At 43.0% G+C, this 22,437-nt stretch overlaps 1 protein-coding gene across 1 annotated transcript; it reads left to right on the top strand.

Annotated features, from left to right (window-relative positions):
* The first annotated feature begins 261 nt into the window (after nt 1–261).
* On the top strand, nt 262–21,724 carry LOC135914935 (PC-esterase domain-containing protein 1A-like). The gene is made up of 7 exons (XM_065447873.1): nt 262–491; nt 560–639; nt 2,071–2,294; nt 5,603–5,816; nt 10,366–10,535; nt 12,781–12,940; nt 21,394–21,724. The coding sequence occupies exons 1-7, from the start codon at nt 416–418 to the stop codon at nt 21,610–21,612; spliced, it is 1,143 nt and encodes a 380-aa protein (XP_065303945.1). The 5' UTR covers nt 262–415; the 3' UTR covers nt 21,613–21,724.
* The last annotated feature ends 713 nt before the right edge of the window (nt 21,725–22,437 follow it).

Raw genomic sequence — 22,437 nt, 5'->3', positions numbered from 1 at the left:
AATTTCGGAGGCTACGTCAATTTTTTCTTGCAACGGACAAAACCTTTGATGCAGCTTAAACGTGAAATCGAAACTGGTGAGACTCGGTAAACCGCAACTGGTAAATAACATGTATCTATTTCTAATTGTAAGTTATTTTTAAGGTAATTTGAGTTGCTACCTTGCACGAACGCTGCGTCTGCCTTGGGCCCTGAGAAATGTTTGCGAGTTTACGTGACGGTATGTTACGTCACCGAACAGGTGCTGATCGCGGTGATGTCCGAATGTTCATCATCGCCATGATCGCCAATCACTTGACAGCGCGTGCCGCGTGCGTCCGTGTTTCGCGTTCGTTTGACAAGAAGCACCAACGATCGAAGTCGGAGCACGTTTCCATGCTGTTGCCGGTCCCTTCACTGGTTTCCTGTCATTGAAGATGCCGGCAATATATATGAGCGAAGACGTGCGCTCCTTGCTTAAAGGCAAGCGCATTGTTTTGATGGGTTGTTCAAGTAAGTACTCGGACCATTCCGTTTTCTTCATGTGCTTACTATAATCAGTGTTGCTCTGCCCCTGTCAGACGTAAGGGCCATCTACAAAGACATGGTTTGCCTCTACCAGCACAACCAGTTTATCTCAAACCAGAAGTTAAAACTGAAGGTAAGCGCCCTTTCAACGATTGAGTACGTTCCGTTCCACATTTTTCATGTCTCTTTCATCGGGCTTGTGCTGCTCTCTTGGCCATGAACTGTACAGTCAAGTAGGCAGTGCATTTATCGCCTTCTAAGGCTCATATGAGTTTTAAGAAGAACTCAAGCACATTCCGAGTGGTTTCGTTTTTGGCAGTTGCAAGCACTGGTAGACGGGTCAACGAGGAAGGGGGTCGCGGTGACGGGTGGGGGATATGGTATGCCCCCCCTCCCTTTTTCCTGATATTTCTGTGTATCAAGATAACGGGCATAAAACGGCGTGCTATGGCACCTGCCTGCCCACTATGAAACAAGCAAACTAAAAAATTACGCGGAATGGTGTGACTGACGAAGCTAATAGGCATGCCAACTTGGAGATCTGCTTGGCCCGGCTGTGGCGTTCTGCTGAAGGCGGTGCAGCGGCCGCGTTCGATTCCTACTGCCGCGTTTGGATCGAACGCGGTGGGAATTACAAGAGCGCGCGTGTGTCCAAGGGTGATTCCACGTATTCAGTGTGCAACAGTTCGCCGAGGGTACCCGAGCGCGTGCTCGGATGTTGGTACGCGTCCCAATTTCTTCCAGGGGAAAGCAAACTTACGCGTGCCAGGTCGTCGCGGAGCGCTTTGCGTTCGGGAAACCAGAGATATTTGTGTCGCATTTTCGGTCTTCATTTGTTTCTTAAATGGCTCGCATCGGCACAAGGTACCAACTGCGCGTTGCACGCAATTATGAAAGCATGAAAGGGAAAAAGCAAAAAAAGAAGTTTCTTTGTTAGTTTTTTTGTGTGTGTGTCAATTCATAAAGCTAACACAAAAATGTATCGAGTCTCGCCCTCCCGAAAGTAACGTGCGCCCTTTAAGTAAGGTGCCGGAAATAAAAAAAACGAAAAAAAAAATAAAAAGGCCGGGGGGGGGGGGAGCAGGGCGATGCTGGAAACGAGTTTGTTGGATACGATCAGCTCGAAACCAGTCATAATCAAGATAAAAACTTGTTGCAGATTGATCAGCTGGTACTCTCCATTATATTTAGGTCTCGTTTAAAAAAAAGTGGCCAAAGGTATTTCCAGAGCCTGCTTTGATTCGTCTTTGTTACTCCAACTATTGCTCTCGGTTGTTAAATCTGACCACTTATTCTCGCACAACTTCATGTGGTTCACGCACTCGTACTGTAGCAGCTAACTCTTTTTATGTTCAGAGACACTTTTTCTCTCTGTGGTTAATGGCCAGATTTGTGCAATAATCTGGAAATTGAGCGTGCGATGGGAATAAGATTTTTAATGAGCCGAGTTTTAAGAAAATAATTTTTTTGAGGTGAAAGAGAGTGCACATTAGTTGTCGGTTGTTCTGTGCAAGCCTATAGCTGTCTCTGGCAAATATTTGATCGAAAAAAAAAATTTTTTCAGATGGAAGAGAGTTCCTTTGGAGACATCCTCGTTTGTCACGGAAAGAAGCACAATGGTCGTGATTACAAAGAGGAGCGGTTGTTCAAGATGGACAAGACGACCATCGCCTTCTACTTCCTTACCAGAATCTACAATGATTACGTAAAAGCGATCCTGGAAGGCATGGTCGATGAACTCGTGCCAGACGTAATCATGGTCGGATCTTGCCTCTGGGACATCACACGGTCAGTGGTGCTATGCCATGCATCTCCATCGCAAAAAAAGACTTGCAGCTTGTTCCATTGACGCAGCAAGCAACCCAGCCAAATCTCGTTGCTTCTGTCAGTAGGCATTGGTCAAGTGGCGTATTAGACCTAATGTAGAAGTTTGCTATTCAATGGGTTTTCAATCTGTTACAAGAGATAGAATACTGAAACTTTGCCTCGTATCTCCACAAGAGTGCAGCTCCTTTCCCATGATTTTGGCCCAGCAGCTTTGTGGTGGCAGTCGAGAGGAAAACATGGTGCCTTTGCAGTGTGTCTAAAAATAAACTTATAGCTTAAAATTCTGGGTTATCACTTAATCTGGCATTGCGTGAGATTCAGGTAGTGATCCTACAGGTGCTGTTCTCACTTCTGATTTTTTTATTCGGAATTAAATTCTTAAGCATAACAAATTGGAAAAAGCAGTATTATCAAAACCAAGTGACAATGATGGAAGGAGGAATGTGCAAAAGTTGGTATATCATGCCAAGCTGATGGAGGTGAAATGCGAATACGCCTATGTACTTATATTTAGGTGCACATTAAAGAACCCCAAGTGGTCAGAATTATTCCAGTCTCCCACTATGGCGTTCCTCATAATCAGATCGTGGTTTTGCCACGTAAAACCCCATAGTTCAATCATGCCATATTAATGCTCGCAAGAACTTGTGAGGTATTGCTTGCACTTCTTTTGTTGACAGAGCTATTAATGCCGGGCTGTTGTGTCAGCTTTTTTAATCTCCTGAATGTGGCTGGCCTCTACACTTATTAGTTGGTTACATGTCACGGCAAAATGGGAAGGTCAATTATTATGGGGTTCACCTACATGTGCTACAATGCGTTTATATCTATGCAGCTGTTACCTTTCATATAATGTCTGGGGGTGATAAGCCATAGCAATCTTGTGTTATCTATGTTCAGTATGTTGGCGACAGCTCTTGACAGAAAAGACCAGCCCCTGTCACGGCGTGGCGTGAAAACTACGATGCCTGCAAATGTAACAGACTTTACTTTCGATACTTCAAGAAGTTATAAATGCATCATCCCTGTTATTCCGCTTACCAGTATTCGGCAGTTAGACAGGGAGTAATGGCCGCTTGTTCTGAATTTTTTTTTTTTTTTTAAATCTACAGTAGTGTGCAAAGTCTGGCTACTGATCGAAGGCTCTGCCGTCCCGAAAGCGAAATGAAAGGCAAATGAAGAATAACTAAATGAGAGAACAATATAAATAGAGGGAAAAAAATCAAGAAATTAGAACTTTTTACATCTGCTTAGATAGAGTTAAAAGAACATTTAAAAGTTACTTTTAAAAAAATTGATTGTATCCGAGCTACAGTGTACTGGGCATCACTCATCACTGTTGGAGGTCTCATTATCTCTAGATGCACCAAGTGCATCTCGTCTTTGGTGCTGTCTGCGGCATTTCAAATGCATTTCTTAAACATGCGTTGCAGACCATGGCAGCCGAGCAAACTTGCAGAGCAGGCACAAAGCTACCACAGCTTCCGCAGTGGCAGCGACTTGTTGATTAGAATTGGATTGCAGAGAGTCTTAAAACCAATGACATTACCTCGTCACTATTTGCATTTTAATTTCACACTTGTATCGCAGTCACATCTGCTTTTTAGTACATTTTTGCTTGAAAAAGTTTGCATGAAATTTGCTTTTTTCGATTGCCTAATAATTCGGAAAATTCTGTGGCGCCTTTCCATGCAAGAAAAATCGAACGGTGGCTGTACTTATTTGCATAAAAGGACGAATTTCAACAGAATAACATTTCTGTATAACAAAGTAAATTGAAGATTTTACCAACTTCGTTATATCGAGGTCTAAGTGTATTCTTTTTCCTGTTTGCATTTGACTCGTACCTCGAGCATTATCAGGCTTTTTGTCATACCAAAGTTGCTTGTCATTACTGTTAATGGAATTGTTTATTGTTACTTAATAAGTAAAACGATGTTAAGTAGTTCGGTGTGAAATTTTAAAAAAAAAGTTTACCTAGGATTGTCTTAGTCCTGACAAAAAAACAAGTCCCCTCATTGAAATGTTGGCTTCAGTGATATTCCTTATTTTAGCACTGTTAATCATAGCAAACTTTGTAGTATGGCTTGTTTCGTGGAACTTGCGTTTTGTTATTCCTTATCCAATGCTCAAGCTAATTTCATGCATGCTTGTTTATGCCATGTTTAGATATGGAATCAGTTTGTTCCGTAACTGTCCTGCTGTCAAGGCTAGCAGCCACTATGTGGCACTGCTAAGCTTGAAGTCGTGGGATGAAATGCAAAAATTCCCGTATGCTGTGTGTTGGGTGCACGTTAAAAAACCCTAAGCAGTCAAAATTTGCTCGGAGTCTCCCCCACTACAGCATGCCTCGTAAACAGATTGTGGTTTTGGAATGTACACCCAAGAATTCATTTATTTGAAGTGTTGCCCATACTCTGCGACCTTTTCAGAGCTCGTAGCTGTTTTTTAATTTGGACTTGCCATCATCTAACGATGCTGTGTCTTATTCAAACAGTTGCTTTGCAGTCATTTTTTGGAATACTGCCTCTTTAGTTCCACACGTGCCTGTTTGACTGTTTCGGTCCAATCACAGATCCTGCGTTCAGAGACTTTACACAGGGTAATACTATTTTGTAAATATTTGCTATATTCTGAGAACCTCTTACTGTCTGGCACGATATTTTCTTTGTTGAGTGTCAAATAGCTTTCTAAACATTTCGCTGCTGTGGCCTAATCTGCCTGTGTGTGTGAATTTGTATGTATGTTTCGTATAGTTATGCTTTTCTTTGTGAAGCTGCAATAGTGTGTCTATTCGCTGTTTGCTGTGTACAGTCTGAAATGACCCCATTTTGACTTTGGCTGACCCACTAAACCATTTGTATACTTCAAGTCTGAAAAAAACATTAATATTATGTAACGCCCGCTCCTACCCAAGGCCTGTTAGTCAAGCTGACGGTAATTATTAAGTAAATAATAACATTAAAGCCTCGTTACTCAAGCCAAAAACACCTTTGGTATACCCATTTTCATCGCAAGCATGTATTCGTTACATGCTGATGCAAGGAGCACTTGAGATTTACATCTTTGTCCAATAGTTCGTTACTATGTGTGCTCACTACACCAAGGTTAGGTCAATAAGGGCATAATATTTACGTGCTTGATCGTCACTTTCTTCTTGCACTAACACTGCCTCCATTGCCATTCTCTCCACGATTGTTTTCTGCACAGGCTCGCCCGTTTTTCTGTTTTGAAGTGCACCCTCACAAGGCCACATTTGTCACCTGCAGCTGGGGGCCTAATGGCGTCGAGGAGTACAAGACAAACCTGGCCGTGTTCTTCACCGAACTCAAACGGATACTCCCGCCAACATCTCTGGTGATTTGGCTCACGGCGGCCCCTCTGGCCCAGGATGTGCGAGGCGGATTCCTCATACCGCAGCTCGAGTTCCTCAAGTACTCGCTGAGATTTCACGTCCTTGAGGCCAACTCCTTCTGCAGAGAGGTGCGCAGTGCTCGTGTATAGCCTCTTGGTAACAAATTGCACTTGGGATGTGGAGGAGAAGGACGAGTTGAACTATACTGGTTAATTGCTCTTTCAGGACGAGACATGTCAATGCAAGGATTATCTCTGTATGCAATATTCACCGGTAATAAGCTTATTCAACACAAAGAAAAAAAATACTTCGTGGAAATGTTTTCAGCTTTAGGGGAGAAACTCTGGGCCAAACACTGCAAGGGACCCCAAGCCACCCATGGCTTCGTTTGGAACTAACAGTTCTGCAGCCAAGGATCTTGCATAGCTCTCGCTCCTCAGATCATGCTATCACAAGAAAGCAACTCACCTGCAGAACTTCTTCCTCGTCTGATGTCCCTGCTCTAATCTAATGAATGGCGCTTGCTGCTTGTCATTCGGTGTTGGCCAAAGGCATTTAGCCAGAAACTGATCGCAATACTGAAACTCAAAAAGGAATGTATATATATATACCTGGTGTGCTGCCTGTAGGCAGCACTTGTCCATAAAGGGCTAATTACCTTTTTGCAGTACCATAAAAGCCACTCTTATCCTAAGCCATGCCGTGCTAGAAGAGATGCAAAAACTAAATACTAGGCAGCAGTGCAGTGTTGCGATTCCCCCACCACTTCACCTTCTCATCACGAAATGGAATCTGCTCAGGCTGAGGAAATTATTAGTAAAGATAGGCTACAACGTATTTTTAGAGAGCCAAGGCTGAACTTTGGGAGTTCCCTAGTAATTTTACTGCAGCAAAGTGCCCCAATTATGGGAAAGCATGTTGAAGTGCTTGGCGTGGCACTGACTTACTGGTGATGTTGGCTAGATGCAAAATGTTAAAAATTCAATTTTAGTCGTGTTTTCTGTTCAGTAATAAATGTCTTGCACGAGGTTTACGAAAATAGTTTTGTATATTACTCGTTCATACAAGTTGGTTTAGTTTCTTTAGTGTAAGATAAACATTAGCTTAGTCTAGGCATGCTGTTCAAGAACTGAATATTTATTGACTGGTAAAATGTAACAATGATTGTAGAGAAAAGAGCAGCAAACTTCACTCTCTTCACTTTTGTGACTAAACTGCCAAGCCCAATATATTTTATATATTTTCATATATTTGCACCCATTGATACATAGAAAAACTCCCAAAATTTACTGCATTGAGTAGCATGTGCACTTTGTAATTCAGTATAACCTTTCTATATTACAAATGGTTGTTTTTGCAAATGGACCAGTGCAACAACACAGTATGGTAGAAGTTTCACGAGTCAGTCAATTTTATTTCGTGCAGCATTCGGTTTTTACGGGGACTCTCACTGAATTCGAAATAAACTACATTGAGCTAATGAAATTGATCAACAGAAGTCTGTGTTTTGTGATGAAAGGAGCACTTATAAAAGTGTCGTAATTTATTTACGGAAAAAAATACATGATAATCTTATCTTACTTTTATCTAAAAGCGATCACTTCAGGCTTACCTTTAAGAGCTTGAACATATCAGAGAGCACTGTCCTCGTACTGTTCAAAACTGATAAACAGGCATGTGCGATTCAGTCTGTGCATCACCTGCAATGACAAAGGTGGCACCAGTGCTTCCTCTATCTTATCATGTCATCATCTTCCACTGCATGGTCATCGCTGACTACTTGGGCGATGAAGTCGTCGTGTGCGACGGCACAGCTGACCATGGCGCACCTGTAGTCTGGAAGGCTGTTAAAATGCAAACTTTCGAAAAGGAGCCCTTGTTACCTTTTCATCCAAATACTCGCAAACGATGTCGACGAAACATGCAACTTTTGGTCTGTTTTGGTCAGTGGCTGAAACAATGTCGAAAGCTTGCTTGAATACACTAGCTTCCCAAGCGTCTTCATTGCTGGTCAATTCGCAGATTTAGCTACTAAGACAGATCATCCCTATCCACAAGCAGTAACGGTGCAAGTTGACGATGCGAAGCACCACTCATTGCTTCCAAGAGACAGTGGTTTGCATTCACGGGCGCCATAGCGGCACATTGGCTGTGGATCGCCTGACATTGCGTGACTTCTGTTCGACTTGTCAATTTTCGCGTAGTAGAGTGTTGCTCCGTGGAGTGGACCTAGCAGCTGAGCTGCTCCCAATCCGCTATTGAAAGATACGGGAGGCGCTCTCAATCTCTCAATGGAATAGACTTGTTACGCAAGGAGCAGAAAAACTGCTAGCAGAAATGCTCCAAATCTGCCATTAGAATTCAGCAACAGGGATGCCACATGGTCGCACTTTCTGGACGGTGTCGTTCACATGTGCTTGTGCCTTGGAGTAGTTCAGGTGTCCGCCTTGAGGGAGATAGTGGCGGCGTTCATGGCAAGGAATGTGGAAAACATAAAAAGAAACTCGCTTTAGGAGGAAACATGAAACTTTCTCGTTGTCGGTGGTTTGCTCAGGGTCAGCGTCTGTTTTGCACATGCCACTTTTACTATACAGTGGTTCGGTGGTGCATGGTGGCAGAATCTATGGAAAATAGCTGCAGTGCAGACCGAGGGCCAACAGTGACATTTGTGGGAATAGCTCATACAGTGACAGCTGATGAGTTGATGGGGTTGAGGTTTTCACTATAACAACCTTTCAGAATAACAAACAGTTTTGCATGATCCCCTGAAGTTTGTTATATCATGATTTCACTGTACCCTGTTTTGTACTTTATGGATTTTACCATATAAGTATTCCTTTCTTTTCCCCTATCTCTTGCTCATCGTTGGCTGACATGATGCGAAATTCTCATTATCACAAGTGGTGACCACTCAATGTTACGGGTGATTGGAAATAAATACTATCAAAGGAGGAAAAAATATGAAATCGGTCATAGTACGAAAGTGACACATGTATTCTAAGGAGCTGTAGCAGCTTTCTTGCCACATTCACAAATTCAGGTTCATAAATATGCAGTCCTTTATTAAAACAGTTCTCTTGGAGGGTGAAGTAATGACAGCGATAGCAAGCACACAAGGCATATCCTGTTATGCAGTGCAAGCAGAACCCCAGAGGCTACCAGGCCTTGTATGTATGTCCAATACGACGGTGAGAGCATATTTGGCGAAACTGTGGCGTTAGAGCTCTGGCAGCATTGCACGTACGCGTCCGTTGATATGTTGTAAGGTGAGCAGACACGCATTCAGCAAGCGGCATCTCTGGCCTGAAAAGCAAACAGTGGGAGGACACACAGTTTTCCTTCATACCCCCTCCCCCCCTTTCCAACCGCTCTTAGTGAGCCCCGCTCCCCCATTCCTTGGACAAGCCCTCCCTCTCGCTTCCTTGTCGGCCAGTCTCTGAATGTCTCTCTTCAAGCTGCCATCATTTTACAAAATGACTGAGGGGCACCATCTCGTAGGGGTTCCAGGAAATTCGCATGATGATGATTGCGGGTCGTATGTACAGCGCACTGATTTTCCATAGAGCCCGGCATAACAGACTTTTCATAAAGCACTTGCACAGTACAGCATTGCCAATTATCACCATAACCTGGCTACGTCTACTTCAGGATAAAAGCAGTTTCCCCTGTCTTACACCAACTGATGTCGTCTTATGGCTGCAAATGTCCTAGCTGTGTCTTGCAATCTATTGTTGTGCAATCCTTAACATTGTATCCATTCTCTTGGTTGCCTCTTATTCTGTCAACTTGACTGGCTTCTATCTATCTGCAATACAAATTGCATGACCTGCCTAGATTCTCATTGTTGTTAAATATTCTATTTAATAATCTTTCTCTTCTCTCAATCAGCTACCCACATTTGCTGTCCAATGCAAAGAATGCAAAAATGCTTGCATACTTTCCACCATGTGCTTTCACTGGAGCGTCCTCTTCCCCTTTCCTCCTCACAAGCTCTTCTTTTTTGCTGCTTTCCGCATTTGCTTTCATCTTTTGCTGTGCTCATTCGCACGGTTATGACACCGAGGCTCACCGACGTCACTCAACACAGGAATGAGCAGCTTACAAGCTGCACTTAATATGAGCGTAACTCTACAGAATCGTCTTTTGTGTTCACGATTGCGAACGATTGCGATTGGAAGATGTACATAATGGGAACGTATCAACGAGGTTCTACTGTACATCCCGTATTGCATCTGTGCTTAGGGAAAACATTAGAAAGATGTCTGCTATTTCACCTACTCACCCCCCCCCCCCCTACCTCCGTCCCAGTTGTGTCTGGGTTCTTTTACAAATTTTTAACTTGACAGGCTGGCAGGTATGTCTGTTTGTTTCAGAAGAACTTGCCGTTGGCTTAGTTAGTACTTGCTTTGAGACATAATTGCTGCGAAAAGTTCTCTGCCTATGTCGTTATGATTGTTTTGTTTCGTGTTTTGTGGTTTGTGTGCATTTCTTTAGTGGCAGTTATGTCGCAGAGCGTCTGTTGTGTTGGTCGTTAAATGAAATAATTGGATTTTACTTTGACTTGTTTAGCACCTCTTTAGGCACTCTGCCCAGCTAAGGACTGCTGCCTTCCCTTCTGTTGTAACACTCGCACACTTTGGTGCACCCTCCTTCTGTCCCCTTCTGTCCACTTTGCAGACAGCCGACAAATTTGGCATCGATGTGGTGGACATCCACTATCACCTGCGCATGCTGTTGGAGCATCGAGCCAAAGATGGAATCCACTGGCTGCCCCTGGCTGTGCGTCTCTGCACCAATCTGCTCCTCACACACATTGCCCTCTCATGGGGTTCCAAGATGCCAGAAGCGTAAGTGGCCTTAGCGGAAAAGTTGCAGCCTCGTCAGAACATTATTATGCCCTGTGGGTCTTGCAGGAGCAAATCATGTCTGCCGAAATCCCAGAGGTGGAGGAAGGCTTAGGAAAAGGAAAATAAACCTCCACCCAACTTGTAGCACAAAGCTACAAAGGAAATCCTTATCGGTTTCACAGAAAAAAAGCTTTGCAGTGTAAAAAATTCGTCCTAGTCGAGAGATTGATACTGGGACCAACGCCTCTGTGGTGGGGTCGCTCTGCCACTCGAGCTAACTGGGAGGCTTACCAATTGCAGTGCAGGGCGAATTAATCTGCAACTTAAAGTGATGGGCGATGAATATGGCAGATCAGTTCTGTGGAAGCCAGCAATGTGGAGAAAGGTTCTTGAAAGGAAAAATTGACATCCACCTGACTAGCGGGAAACTACAGAGGAAACCCGACGCTATAAGAAAGGTCGCCTCGCACTTCAATCGGCTAGCCTCCTGGTTAGCTGAGATGGTAGAGCAATCACCCTGGAAGGGCGTTGGTCGCGTGTTCAATCCCTGGACCAGGACAAATGTTTGCTTCGCATGCAAAGATTTTGAAAAACCCATATGAATTTTTTTTGCGGCTTCACGCTACAAGTGAGGTAAGTGTTATTTTTTCCGTTTTGAAGTGAAGCTTTCTTTGCCTCTTCTCCTGACTTTCTGGGCACTGGTGCTCCTGAGATGGTCTTGCCTCGCATGTCGCTGGGTTTCTTCCAACACCACGAGCTAGCACTTGCATCCACCCATCCTAGGATGCATCGATGTCCTCCTCACCCATCGCTCCATACAGGGTGAAGTAAACAGCAGCGCGAGCCTTGGCGGCCACTATATATCTATGCCCACTTCTAGGAACGCATAGCCAGCGCATGTGTGTATGACTGACTTGTAGGCAGCACAGAGTCTTGTGAACCAAAATACTGTGGAAGGGCATAATTATGTGTTAATATTTAAGAAAGTAATAATTTTGATAATTTACAGTAATGTACACTACCGTATTTACTCGCATAATGATTGCACTTTCTTGTTTAAAAAATGACACAAATTCACAGGTGCATTCATTACATGGGTTAAATTTCCCGCAAAAAAAATTCTTTTTTTTTTGCATCTCTTGTTTGCTGCGGGATGACAACAGGTCAACAAACAGGTGGCTTCTGCTGTAACAGTGCGGGACACCCAAAAAAAAGAAATGGTAGCCGGCGGAGCAAGCCAAACGCACCGAACGCAATTTTTTTTTCTTCTCGTGAGTACATTACACGCATTGAAAGTTTCTTCTGTATCAGTAAGGAATAATATCGTTAATATCGGCAAGTTTGCAACAATAACGTAGCCATGTCCACTTTGAGGGGACAGAAACAGAGATGGGCGCGTTTAGCTGCCAGTGACATAGAAACACATGGCTGGCATGCTGCGGAAACTGCGGTATTTGTCTTCACTACTATCCTAATATGGTATGTTTTTGCTAAGGTGGGCAAATATCCTAGCTGTGTTACAATCATCGGCTTATGAATAGGGTATACTTCTAATGTATCAGTGTAAACATGGCCACTATTGTTGCCGCTCGCGATTTGTTTCATGCCCATGAGTGCAGACAAGAAGTATCGAAACGCGCCTTTTTTGTTTTTGTTGACCAAGACTATTATGTAGCCCACAAATAATAAAGTCAAGGTAAGTTTGGTTGTAGGTTTTCTTCAGGGAAATACAGAAAGGGATGAAAAGAATGGAATGGAGCATCTTCTTAAGAATGATTGGTGCGTGCAGACTGCTTGGTATGTCTTCGAGAGTCATTGGCAGGTGGTAAGCGCGATCATCATTAGCCAGACTTGGCAAACGACATATCACTGCGACGAGTTCAGGGTGCGATCATTACACGGGAAAGAAAAAAATAGAATTTTCACGACAAAATTCAGGAGTGCAATCATTATGCGAGTGCGACCATGCATTGAGGGCACGCTGAAGATCTCCTCGGGGTCAAAATTAATATGGAGTTCCCCACTATGGTGTGCCTCATAACAAAATTGTGGTTTTGGTGCATAAAACCCCTGAATTCAATTCGGGTGTGAGCTTTCACTCATTTACTTCATCAAAAATTGCTACATGGTTCCATGGTAGAGTATTCTACTTAGTGTACCTTATGGCCATATAGTGAGGTATGTCAGTCATTCTTTTTGCCTCCTTTGTGTACACACTGCCCACTTTTTTTTTTTTTTTTTCTAGTGGGAAATTCATCACAGGCAAAGAGAGGAAGGTCATGTTGGCTGACAAGAATGGTTTTGACTACACGACTGACGAGGACAGCAAGGGCGAATGTAGCAGTCTTCCTGCTGAGCTCTCCTTCAGCACCATCCTTGGATGCGACGAGGAAGTGAGAAAAGAGGTGAGCTACAAGTGCACCTCTGATGGTTTCATGGCAGGAGCTATAGAGGTACACTTGCATTACTTTGACTGCAATTGCTCCAGTTTCTCAGTGACGGTCTGGGCCGGTGGCCATGCACTGCAAAATTTCGTTTAGATTGTGAAATTGGCCTTCGCCGTATAATTTGAACTTGACTAGTTGGAACATGCGTGCTGGACCCCTATGGTGACCCTAATGGTGAACCCCTTACTGGCAGCGTCTGTCTCGGAGAAGCTTAGGGTACAATGAATGTATTGAACATTTTATTTATTTATTTATTTATTTATTTATTTATTTATTTATTTATTTATTTACAGATACTGCCAGCCCTTACACAGGGCTATAGCAGGAGTGGAATACGAACATTTACAAATGAAATATTTTGTACATGGAAAATTGTACATTGAATACAGAAAAAGACAATAAAAGAAAATTAATAACACCAAGAGGTAACAGCATTAACTGCTGAAGATAACATAGATACAAAGTAAAGTATATTACTTACAAAAAAGGATATCTCCAGTGTGTTTTGTGAAGACATCAATTGATGAGGATGAAACGGCTTCTTCGAACAGGGAGTTCCATTCTTTGATGGCTCTTGGAAAAAAGCTATACTTGAAACAATCGGTATGAATAACAGGGGACAAATAAACATAGAATGACGATGTCTAGTGGTTCCACCAGAAATAATTTCAAGAAAGTCTGTATACCTAATATGAACATGATGATGAATTATTAGGTAAAGATATTTAAGTCTTTCATATTTAGTTCTAGCCTGTAATGTCGATAGGTCTGCCTGTACACAAAGTTGAGAAGGGGAGTCCATCCGCCGATATTTATTGAATATGAATCTGACTGCCAGATGCTGTATTATTTCGATTTTTGATATATTTATAGCAATGTAAGGGTCCCAGACAACCTTTGCGTATTCAGTTATAGGTCTAATTAATGTTATATAAGCTGGACGTCTTGTTTCTTGAGTTGTAAATGTAAATTATGCCTCAGACATCAGAACGACTTGTTTGCCTTGGCACACACATAATCTATATGGTGGTTCCAGCGAACATCATTTGTGAAAATCATGCCAAGATACTTATGCTGCTCAACTCTTATAAGTTCAAGATTATTAATAAAATAAGAGTAGTTTTACGTAATTTAACTTTCTAGAGACTGTCATAACTACAGTTTTTAACTGGTTTAGCACCATTTGCCACTCATCACACCATTTCTTTATCTTCTGTAAATTTGCGTGTAATTTATCCTGGTCTCCTACTGTATCAATTTTATTGTATATAATGCAGTCATCTGCAAAGAGCCTGATGGAAACGTCTATTTCATTTGGCGGTTATTTATGAATAAGAGGAATAAAAGGGGGCCCAAAACACTGCCTTGGGGAACTCCCGACTTAACACATGAAATCTGAGACCTTGTACCACTAATTTTGACATATTGCTTGCGAGAAAGAAAATAGGATGAGAACCATTGTGTAATAGAAGCATTCTTGAACATAGCATGAATTTTTCCTAATAGTTTACGGTGAGACACTTTATCAAATGCCTTTGCAAAGTCCATGAAGATCATATCCGTCTGTCCCCGAGAGTTAATAGTTTCTGAAAGATCAAGGGCTAATTCGATGAGCTGAGATGTTGTGGATAGGCCTTGACGAAAGCCATGGTGGTGGATAGATAACAAGTTATATCCATTAATATAATTTAACAGATGTTTCGAGATATGTTCAAGCATCTTTGAACAGGTACTAGTAATTGATAAAGGGCGATAATTTGCTAAATTGTCAGCACCGCCGCTTTTGAGGATAGGAATCACTTTAGCTTGCTTTCATACCTTTGGTAAAAACCGATATGAAGACCAAAAAATTAATGCACAATAATTAGAATTCCATTCGGCATATTAATAAGGAAACTCGTAAGGGATGCCATCGTGTCCAGGGCTTTTCTTTATGTTCAAATGAAGCAAAAGGTTGAGCACACCTTGTTCAGGAATTTCAACGTGAGCAATAGGTGGCCTATCAGATGGAGATTCAATACGCGGCATAATACCGTTATCTTTTGTGAACACAGATGCAAAATAATCATTGAAACTCTCAGAAGAAGATTGCTTTTTAGATTGTCTCGTTGAGCAAGCATTCGATGATAGATTAATATATCTCCAAAATTTACCCAGTGCTTCTTTTAGAAATTTTGGGATTGTGATGCCAAAGAACCTTTGTTTAGATTCTTTCACAAGTATCTTAAGATTCCTTCCAAGATATTGAATGGTGGATCGAGTCTGAGTGCTAGGCCTCTGTTTATATTTTACGTTTTCGTTTTAATTGTCTCTTTAAGTGTATTGTTTCTCTAGTTATCCAAGGGCTTCTATTGCTGGTTTTCTTTATATGCTTAGGTATATACAGCTTTATAGAAGACATGACCAAATTAGCAAAGTACTCCCAGAGACAATCAGGACTTTGATTATGCATATAAAGTTAAGAGAATCTCTCATAAGAGTCCTCTAGCAATTACAGAACCCTAACATCATCAGCTCTAGCAAAGTTTAACACAACATTTTAGCGGGGATGGTTGACAGTGTTGGCGGAAAGGCTCAAAGACGGCACTACCAGTTTCTGGTCCGAGATAGCATCACTGGTCTCACAGTCGGTTAGCAAAGGCAACAGGTGATTATACACGAAAACAAGGTCCAGGTTAGACGAAGTACGAGCACTGATTCTAGTATAGTCGGTAACCACCTGGTTTAAACCAAAACAAAAAATTGTGTCGTCTCCCGTTAAAAATGCCTATTTTTGGCCTGCCCTGGGAAGATTTTCGAGCAGAAACTGTAGCTCACAATGTCTGATCACAGTACAGGGGGGCTGGCCCACTGACAGGAACGTTTTAAGACGTTGCGATTTTTTTTGAGCCAAAGCACTGATGCCTTTTTGTTATCCAGATGCATTGATTCCCTTAAACGACACCTTTTGACGTTAGCAGCCATATAACTGTCCAGCAGTATTCCTTGCATTCCACACGCTGTGACCTTTTGTCAATGGCAGGTCTCTTCCCAAGCTAATGCCGATTTCTTTGTGCCATATTCTATCCTGCAAATGATATCATGCTTCTTCTCGATGTTGAGGGTTTGATGTTTCGGCATCTTGTCGTCCTTTCACACATGAAATGTGCTTACTGTGCTAGCATAAAAACCACATTAAGCCCTCAGAGAAAAGCCAGTGCACAAAAGAAAAACGACTGAGAGTGTTGCTTCTAACAAGCTTAATGATAGCATCGAACAATTGATCACATGCTTTGGGATGCGGCCAGCACCTTTCGCAGTGGACGCTTGCTACGTGCCGACAGCACAGCTGGCAGGGTGTTTGAATACCTGTGAAATAGCATGCAAAATTGCACTCCACCTCGGAGATCGCACACAAGTCGAACCACAGGCCGAGCTGTGTGGCCTGCGCTGGCTGTGTTACATCAAGGGTGGTGGTGCAGCGACTGCAAATTCGTTGCGCGTCTGTTTCACATGCCAGCTTTACAACGTGCTTTTAAGAAGAATGTGCTATTTGAGTCTGCATTGCCCCGAAAATCTCACTACGTAAAGAAGAGCTACGTGTTAACCAACAGGTATACGATAAAGCACTGTGGTTTAAGTAATCGCGAAATGCATCAAGTTCAGTGGCAGCACTGTCAGGAGATTCAGTTCGGCTACTGTTAAAGCAGAGCTATGGCGTAATCTGGTATATCTTAACGACGTTCCACTGTGCTCACTATCATTCCCATGCTAGCTGAACCGCCATGATTGCAGCTCCCATAGCACTCCTTACTCGTCTCTGTCCTTCCTTTCCTACTTTCGTGCGCCATACAAACACCACGGTTATGAGGCTTCCATAGACGTTAGCGTCAGAGTTCCTTCTAGTAATTCTTGTAGGAGACTGCATGGCGTTAGCAGCCATAACTCTTCTAAAATAAGCACACCTTTATTTTGATCTCCTTTTATATTCCGTCCCTACTCACTGTAGTTCTGACGGGTGCTTTCTTGTTTTGCAGAAGAAGTTGACTGAAATTTGCTTATGTTAAACTTCATTTCATACTTCGCAGGTGATTATGCAGAATCTGCGCAAGGTGTTTGGTCATAGAAACGTAACTCTGCTGTGTTTTTGATCTGCAGCACTTTCTACAGAATGACTGTGTAATTAATATGCCACAGCTAAAGCTTGTGGACATTCGGTTACGTCAAATTGCGTACGAACTTCCGTACCTTTATGCGAGCTTTGTCTGTACATCCACCTTGCCTGGGTGAGGGAGTGACCAGGGTGTCTGCAAAAGATATTTCTATTTGATAAACCTGTCACCCTTGTCAGCCCCGAACACTGCATTGGAGAGTGTACTGGAGCAGGTAGGGCCTTGTGAAGATTACAGGCTGGCTGATTTGGCTTTGGTTTCCACTCAGTTCCACATTGTAATGACCTACATACTCATACGACACCATGAGATGCTACATTGCAGGCAGTAATCAATGTGCACTTCACTTAAATATTGTAGGTGAGAAAATAAGCATTCAGCTAACTTACTTGCCGCAACCACCACTACTCCTCCTTTCTACTCAACCTTGTACATTTTATTCTCTTACACCTGCTCATCATGATAATGTGCAAGCGACAGTTTTCATTTAGCACTATGTGTCATTTCATTGTACTCAACCTTGTACATTTTATTCTCTTACACCTGCTCATCATGATAATGTGCAAGCGACAGTTTTCATTTAGCACTATGTGTCATTTCATTGTCTCGGATGTCATTATCTGCTAATTAGAGGTGCGCAACTGCTCGAATATTTGATTTTGAATCGAATAGAGAATGCTCAAATAATTCAATTCGTGAATCAAATATCTATCATTCGATATCTCGAATACATTCAAACTTTGATGTAACTGAATTTGAGGTTTTAGTTTTAGTAGTAAAAAAATTATTTCACGAATGCCCAGAACATTTCTGATGGATAGTGTCTTGTCAGTAATCACTTCTAAACAAATCGCAAGGTCGGGCCATAACAGCGTTCTTACGAGTGTCGGCGCATGCGGTGCAGATCGGGCTGAGCACAATGCATCAGCGTGGCTCATGCCATCGAAGATTTGCATTTTGCGCTGCCCAGTGCTACAAAAATTGGGCGCTATGGCTGACTGTGTTTGGTGATTGCAGCCATCATCAGATGGCACCCTCGAAATATAAATAAGTGCAAGAAGGCACTGAAGGGAAGCAGGGGACAGGCACCTATCTGTCCTCTCCCCCTTGTGCACATGTCTATCCTCCTCTAACCTTGCTGTAAAGTCAACCACAAAAGTTCGCAGACTATGGCATGTCAAAAAACATCGAATTTCCGAGCAGCCTACAAGAGTAGGTGGGAAAACTGCACCTCACAATGTTGTTCTCATATCCGAGTCGATGATGGAAATGGGAATATCAAGCTGCATTATGAGGTTGTGGAGATGTACACCTTTACCTCAGATCCCGTGGTTCATAAAATTTTGTGGTCGACTGTTTATGTGCATGGCTGTCTACAGTACACGTGAGCCATGAGCCGTATCTTTGAGGTAATCTTCGGTAAAGAAATATCACAGTTTCGCCGAAAGGGTGTAGCATCGATGGCGAAAGTAAAGGGACAACTACGAGAAGTAAGGTTTGTAGCTTTATTGGTGTCACACACTCTCGGACAAAGATCACTCGATGACCAAGAACATGCTGTCGCAATGTGAGGGACCGCCAACACTCGACACATGGGAACAAAATGCGCAGGAAGGTACCAAACATCTCGGCTTTTCTTTGCACTTGCCGAAGATCACTTCCAAGATACAGCGCCTGGTCCCGCACATGGACAGCCAAGCACAGCTGCAGAAAGGGTAGAGGAGACGCATATGCTAGGAGGTGAGGGCAGATAGTTGCGCATCCCCCCCCCCCCTCTTCTGTAGCGCGTGTTTTATCACATTACTGCGTGTTTGCCCATTCCCCATCCCCGTTGCGCTGAGGGAATCGACCTTTCTCGTGTTTCGCCGAGCGCTTCGATCTGTCGCCTACCCCGCAGCTTCCGCAAGTCGTTACGTCACAAATGGCGCAGCGTTGTTTCCTGCATACTGCGTCCCAGTGCACGTGCCTCAATGGTCTTTTGCCACTAGAAATTTCATGTGAAAGGATGCTTGCAAATAACGTTTCCCTCAATTGACATTTCCATAGTAATTTGCTAGATTTACCAGCTGTACAGGTTTTGAGTACATGCTTGAAATAGCCAAAACTTTGTTTAATCGAAACCGTGTCATGAAGTTACTTTTTAACCGAAAAAAAAAATGCACATATTTTGGTGGAACTAAGATCGGGAAATAAAAATTGTTTGTTACATCGGGGCTCACTATACCGAGGTTTGGCAGTATTTGAGGTACCTTCGGTGAATGGCCCAGTTGTGGTTGGTGCCCTAACACACATAGTGTTCCCATGGTATGTAATCTATCGGCACAAGGTTCGACCAGGCTGACTGGACCTATCGAAACGATTTAAACGCTATGTGAACAGAGGGAACGCATGGAAGCATGTTTGGAAATCTGGCCAATTAGCCACTGGAAGACATGCTGAGCACATCGAATATGCGAGTTCACTGTTCACGCTCAGATTCGTGCCATTTGGAGCTTTCCAGACCATGTATGGACTGGGTTATTAGTGCTGGCATACTAATATGGTCTTCCGTTTGATGAGAGTAGAGCGTATCATATATCTCGATTCATAGATGGCCAAGTTACTTATACTAGTTAGCAGGATTGTTGTAATGTGATTAGCATGGTGAGCATGTGCAGCACTGTGTTTATTGCCCCAAATTTGCGAGCAGAAAAGTTTGTCAAGTTTTCTGATATTTGATATTAGATACGAAATCTGGTTTCACATCCCTACTGGTTATAGAACTAACTTCTGTGTGACGAGGGCATAAATATACGTGCTTGAGCAGTCAGCTTCAATTCTGCAGTCACACAATCCAAAATGTTTGTTGTGTATGAATTAAATATACCAGGCACATAATGTGGTACCAACAGAAGAATGCTGTTATCTCTGCAGCCCAGATTTCAAGAATACCACAGAAGTTCTCGCTGGAGCACCCAGTACTTTGCACTGTCTTCTGAAAGTGACCAAGATTAATACTTGGGCGTACTCGGGCCTTCTTTCCTTCTTGTTCTTTCGTTTCATTGCTACACATACCTTTTTTTTTTTAAAGTTGTGCGAAATGTTTCTGCAATAATTTTGTTTCTGAAATCTCATCATGGTTTTCGTCTTTCAATATAAGGGTCTTTTTCTTTACAGTGAAGCTGTCTATGGCTAGGATCCTCGGATTCCTTCGTGCCATAACGTTGACAGAGAACTATCGTCATCTATGGCTCACACCCCCAAATGCAATGGCTCATACCCGCATAAGGCAGAGGCTACAGTCACTTGGAAAAGTGAAGCGAACAGTGTATACATTCTTTAGAATGACGCATAAAACATACAGAACAGCATACGTTCAATAAAGGAGCTCAAAACTAGCATCTGAACAACATAATTGATAAGGCACTCCTGCACTTACATGCAGTGTGAAGCATGTGGCGCTCCGCACATACATTTCCCGGTAAAGATTACTGTTGCACAAGCTTCGGCGGCGATGGCAGCATGACTGTAGCATATGAAACAGGGAGTGACATAACTACACTTTCTTCTTTTACACATCGTACGTAAAACAACTTGCCTAGTAACTTATTTGTGTTGTGACAGTGCTATGGGAAAGCCATGTATAGTGAGGACTCCTGAAGAGCAGTGCGCATATGAGGTGCGGCAAATTTCTCTTCTGATACACTCTTTGTAGGCGCACGAAGTAGCGGCACAATCCAAGTCGCAGGCCATTGAAACGTCTTAGGCTAAAGGTAAAAGCACATTGAAGTGCATGTGAATGCCACCGCACGAATAATTTCAACCTTAGTCACGAGGGCTACCCATTGCAGTCGTTCAAAGCTTCATTGTTCAACCACCTTCACAGTCTGGACTGGAGACCTTTTTTTTTTTTAACTCCTGAGTAAAATGCATGCTTTCAGTCAGCTGCTATTAAGTTGCCCTGTCTGAGTTGGCAGGTTGCCCTCAATCTACAGGCTTCAGCTCTTTTTGCCTGGTCATCCTCACAACTTTGTTGCAAATAATTTGTTTTTTTAGCTACAATTTTTATCTTTTCAGGCTTTGTTTTGCGGAAACAAAGCTTCGTAAGTTTCTTGTGACATATTGTGAGCACCTGAGTGTAGTAGAGCTTTCAACACTCAAATTTGCGTTCTTGAATCCACTAGAGATGCAAGGCCATTTGTTGTGTATGTATGCCTTCAGTCATCAGGGTAGGCTTATGATTCACTAACAATTCCAACTTTGTCACTGGCTTCTGCACAGGTAATCAAGAATGCCATCGAAGTCCCACCATCCGAGCGACCGAAAGCACGCAGGGGCAACTGGAGGGCCAGACGCTTCAGTGGGTTGCATCCCTTTCATGTCTCACGACAAAACGAAATATGGCAAGGTGCATGGCAGCCTGGTTTCCAGCATCAAGGACCAGGACCATGGAACAACCAAGGGCAGCCTGGGCCTGATAGCCAGAGCAATGGCTTCTAGCGAAACGAATTCAGGAATGTGTTTCGGGATACGATGCAATATGCCCTGCCAAAGAATTTAAATATGAATGTTCATGAATAAATGGTTAGGAATAAACACGGTTTTGCGCCTAGGTTGCTTTATCGATGCCCATTTAAGCAAAAAAAAAATTGAGATCGTATGAGTGGGTATCTGCGTACAGTAAAGCTATGTGTGAGCACTTAGAGTTGAAACACGAGTACATGCACATGCACACACGAGAACAGACAAATTATACCGAGCCTTTTGTTGAGCATAGTTGCCGACTCACAAGTACTACAGGAGCCTTGAACGCATCGTGGTTTCTGAGGCTGCATGCGCAGATGTACATAGTGCAGTTCAAATCTGTTTTATCCGCAAGAAGTGTTTACTTCCTCATTACCGCACAGGCGTGGATGTGCGAAGGCGAGCTTTCTGGCTTTATTTTTTTCTTTCCTCCACACGGCCGGTGCTGAAGACGTGCGCAGGTGAGTGCCATTTGGTGGTGCTGTAAGGAACCCTGCGGTGCACCTGCTGTGCCGTGATGGGTTGGCTTATTCGGCACAGGCTGCAGTACCCACGGTCACGAAACCCAGCAAGGCCCACAAAGAAAAGCTTTGCTTTAGTCTCCTCTGCTATTTTTTTTAATGTTGAGACTGTTGCGCGCATTTCCACGTGCTGCCCTTGGCTCGTACTGCCAGTGGTGCCTGCATCTGGCCCTTCCACTTGTTCTTAAGGGCAGAAGGCTTCGTGCATACTAGGTATTACATGCATGTGGCTGGCTTCATGTTTTTGTGGCAAGCCGAGAAATTCCTTTGCGGCTTGCAT

This window comes from Dermacentor albipictus, chromosome 1 (genome assembly GCF_038994185.2).
Source record: "Dermacentor albipictus isolate Rhodes 1998 colony chromosome 1, USDA_Dalb.pri_finalv2, whole genome shotgun sequence".
NCBI classification, from domain to species: Eukaryota; Metazoa; Arthropoda; class Arachnida; order Ixodida; family Ixodidae; genus Dermacentor; species Dermacentor albipictus.
Note: the sequence above shows the minus strand (reverse complement) of the source record. Positions and strands in the feature narration are given on the sequence as shown.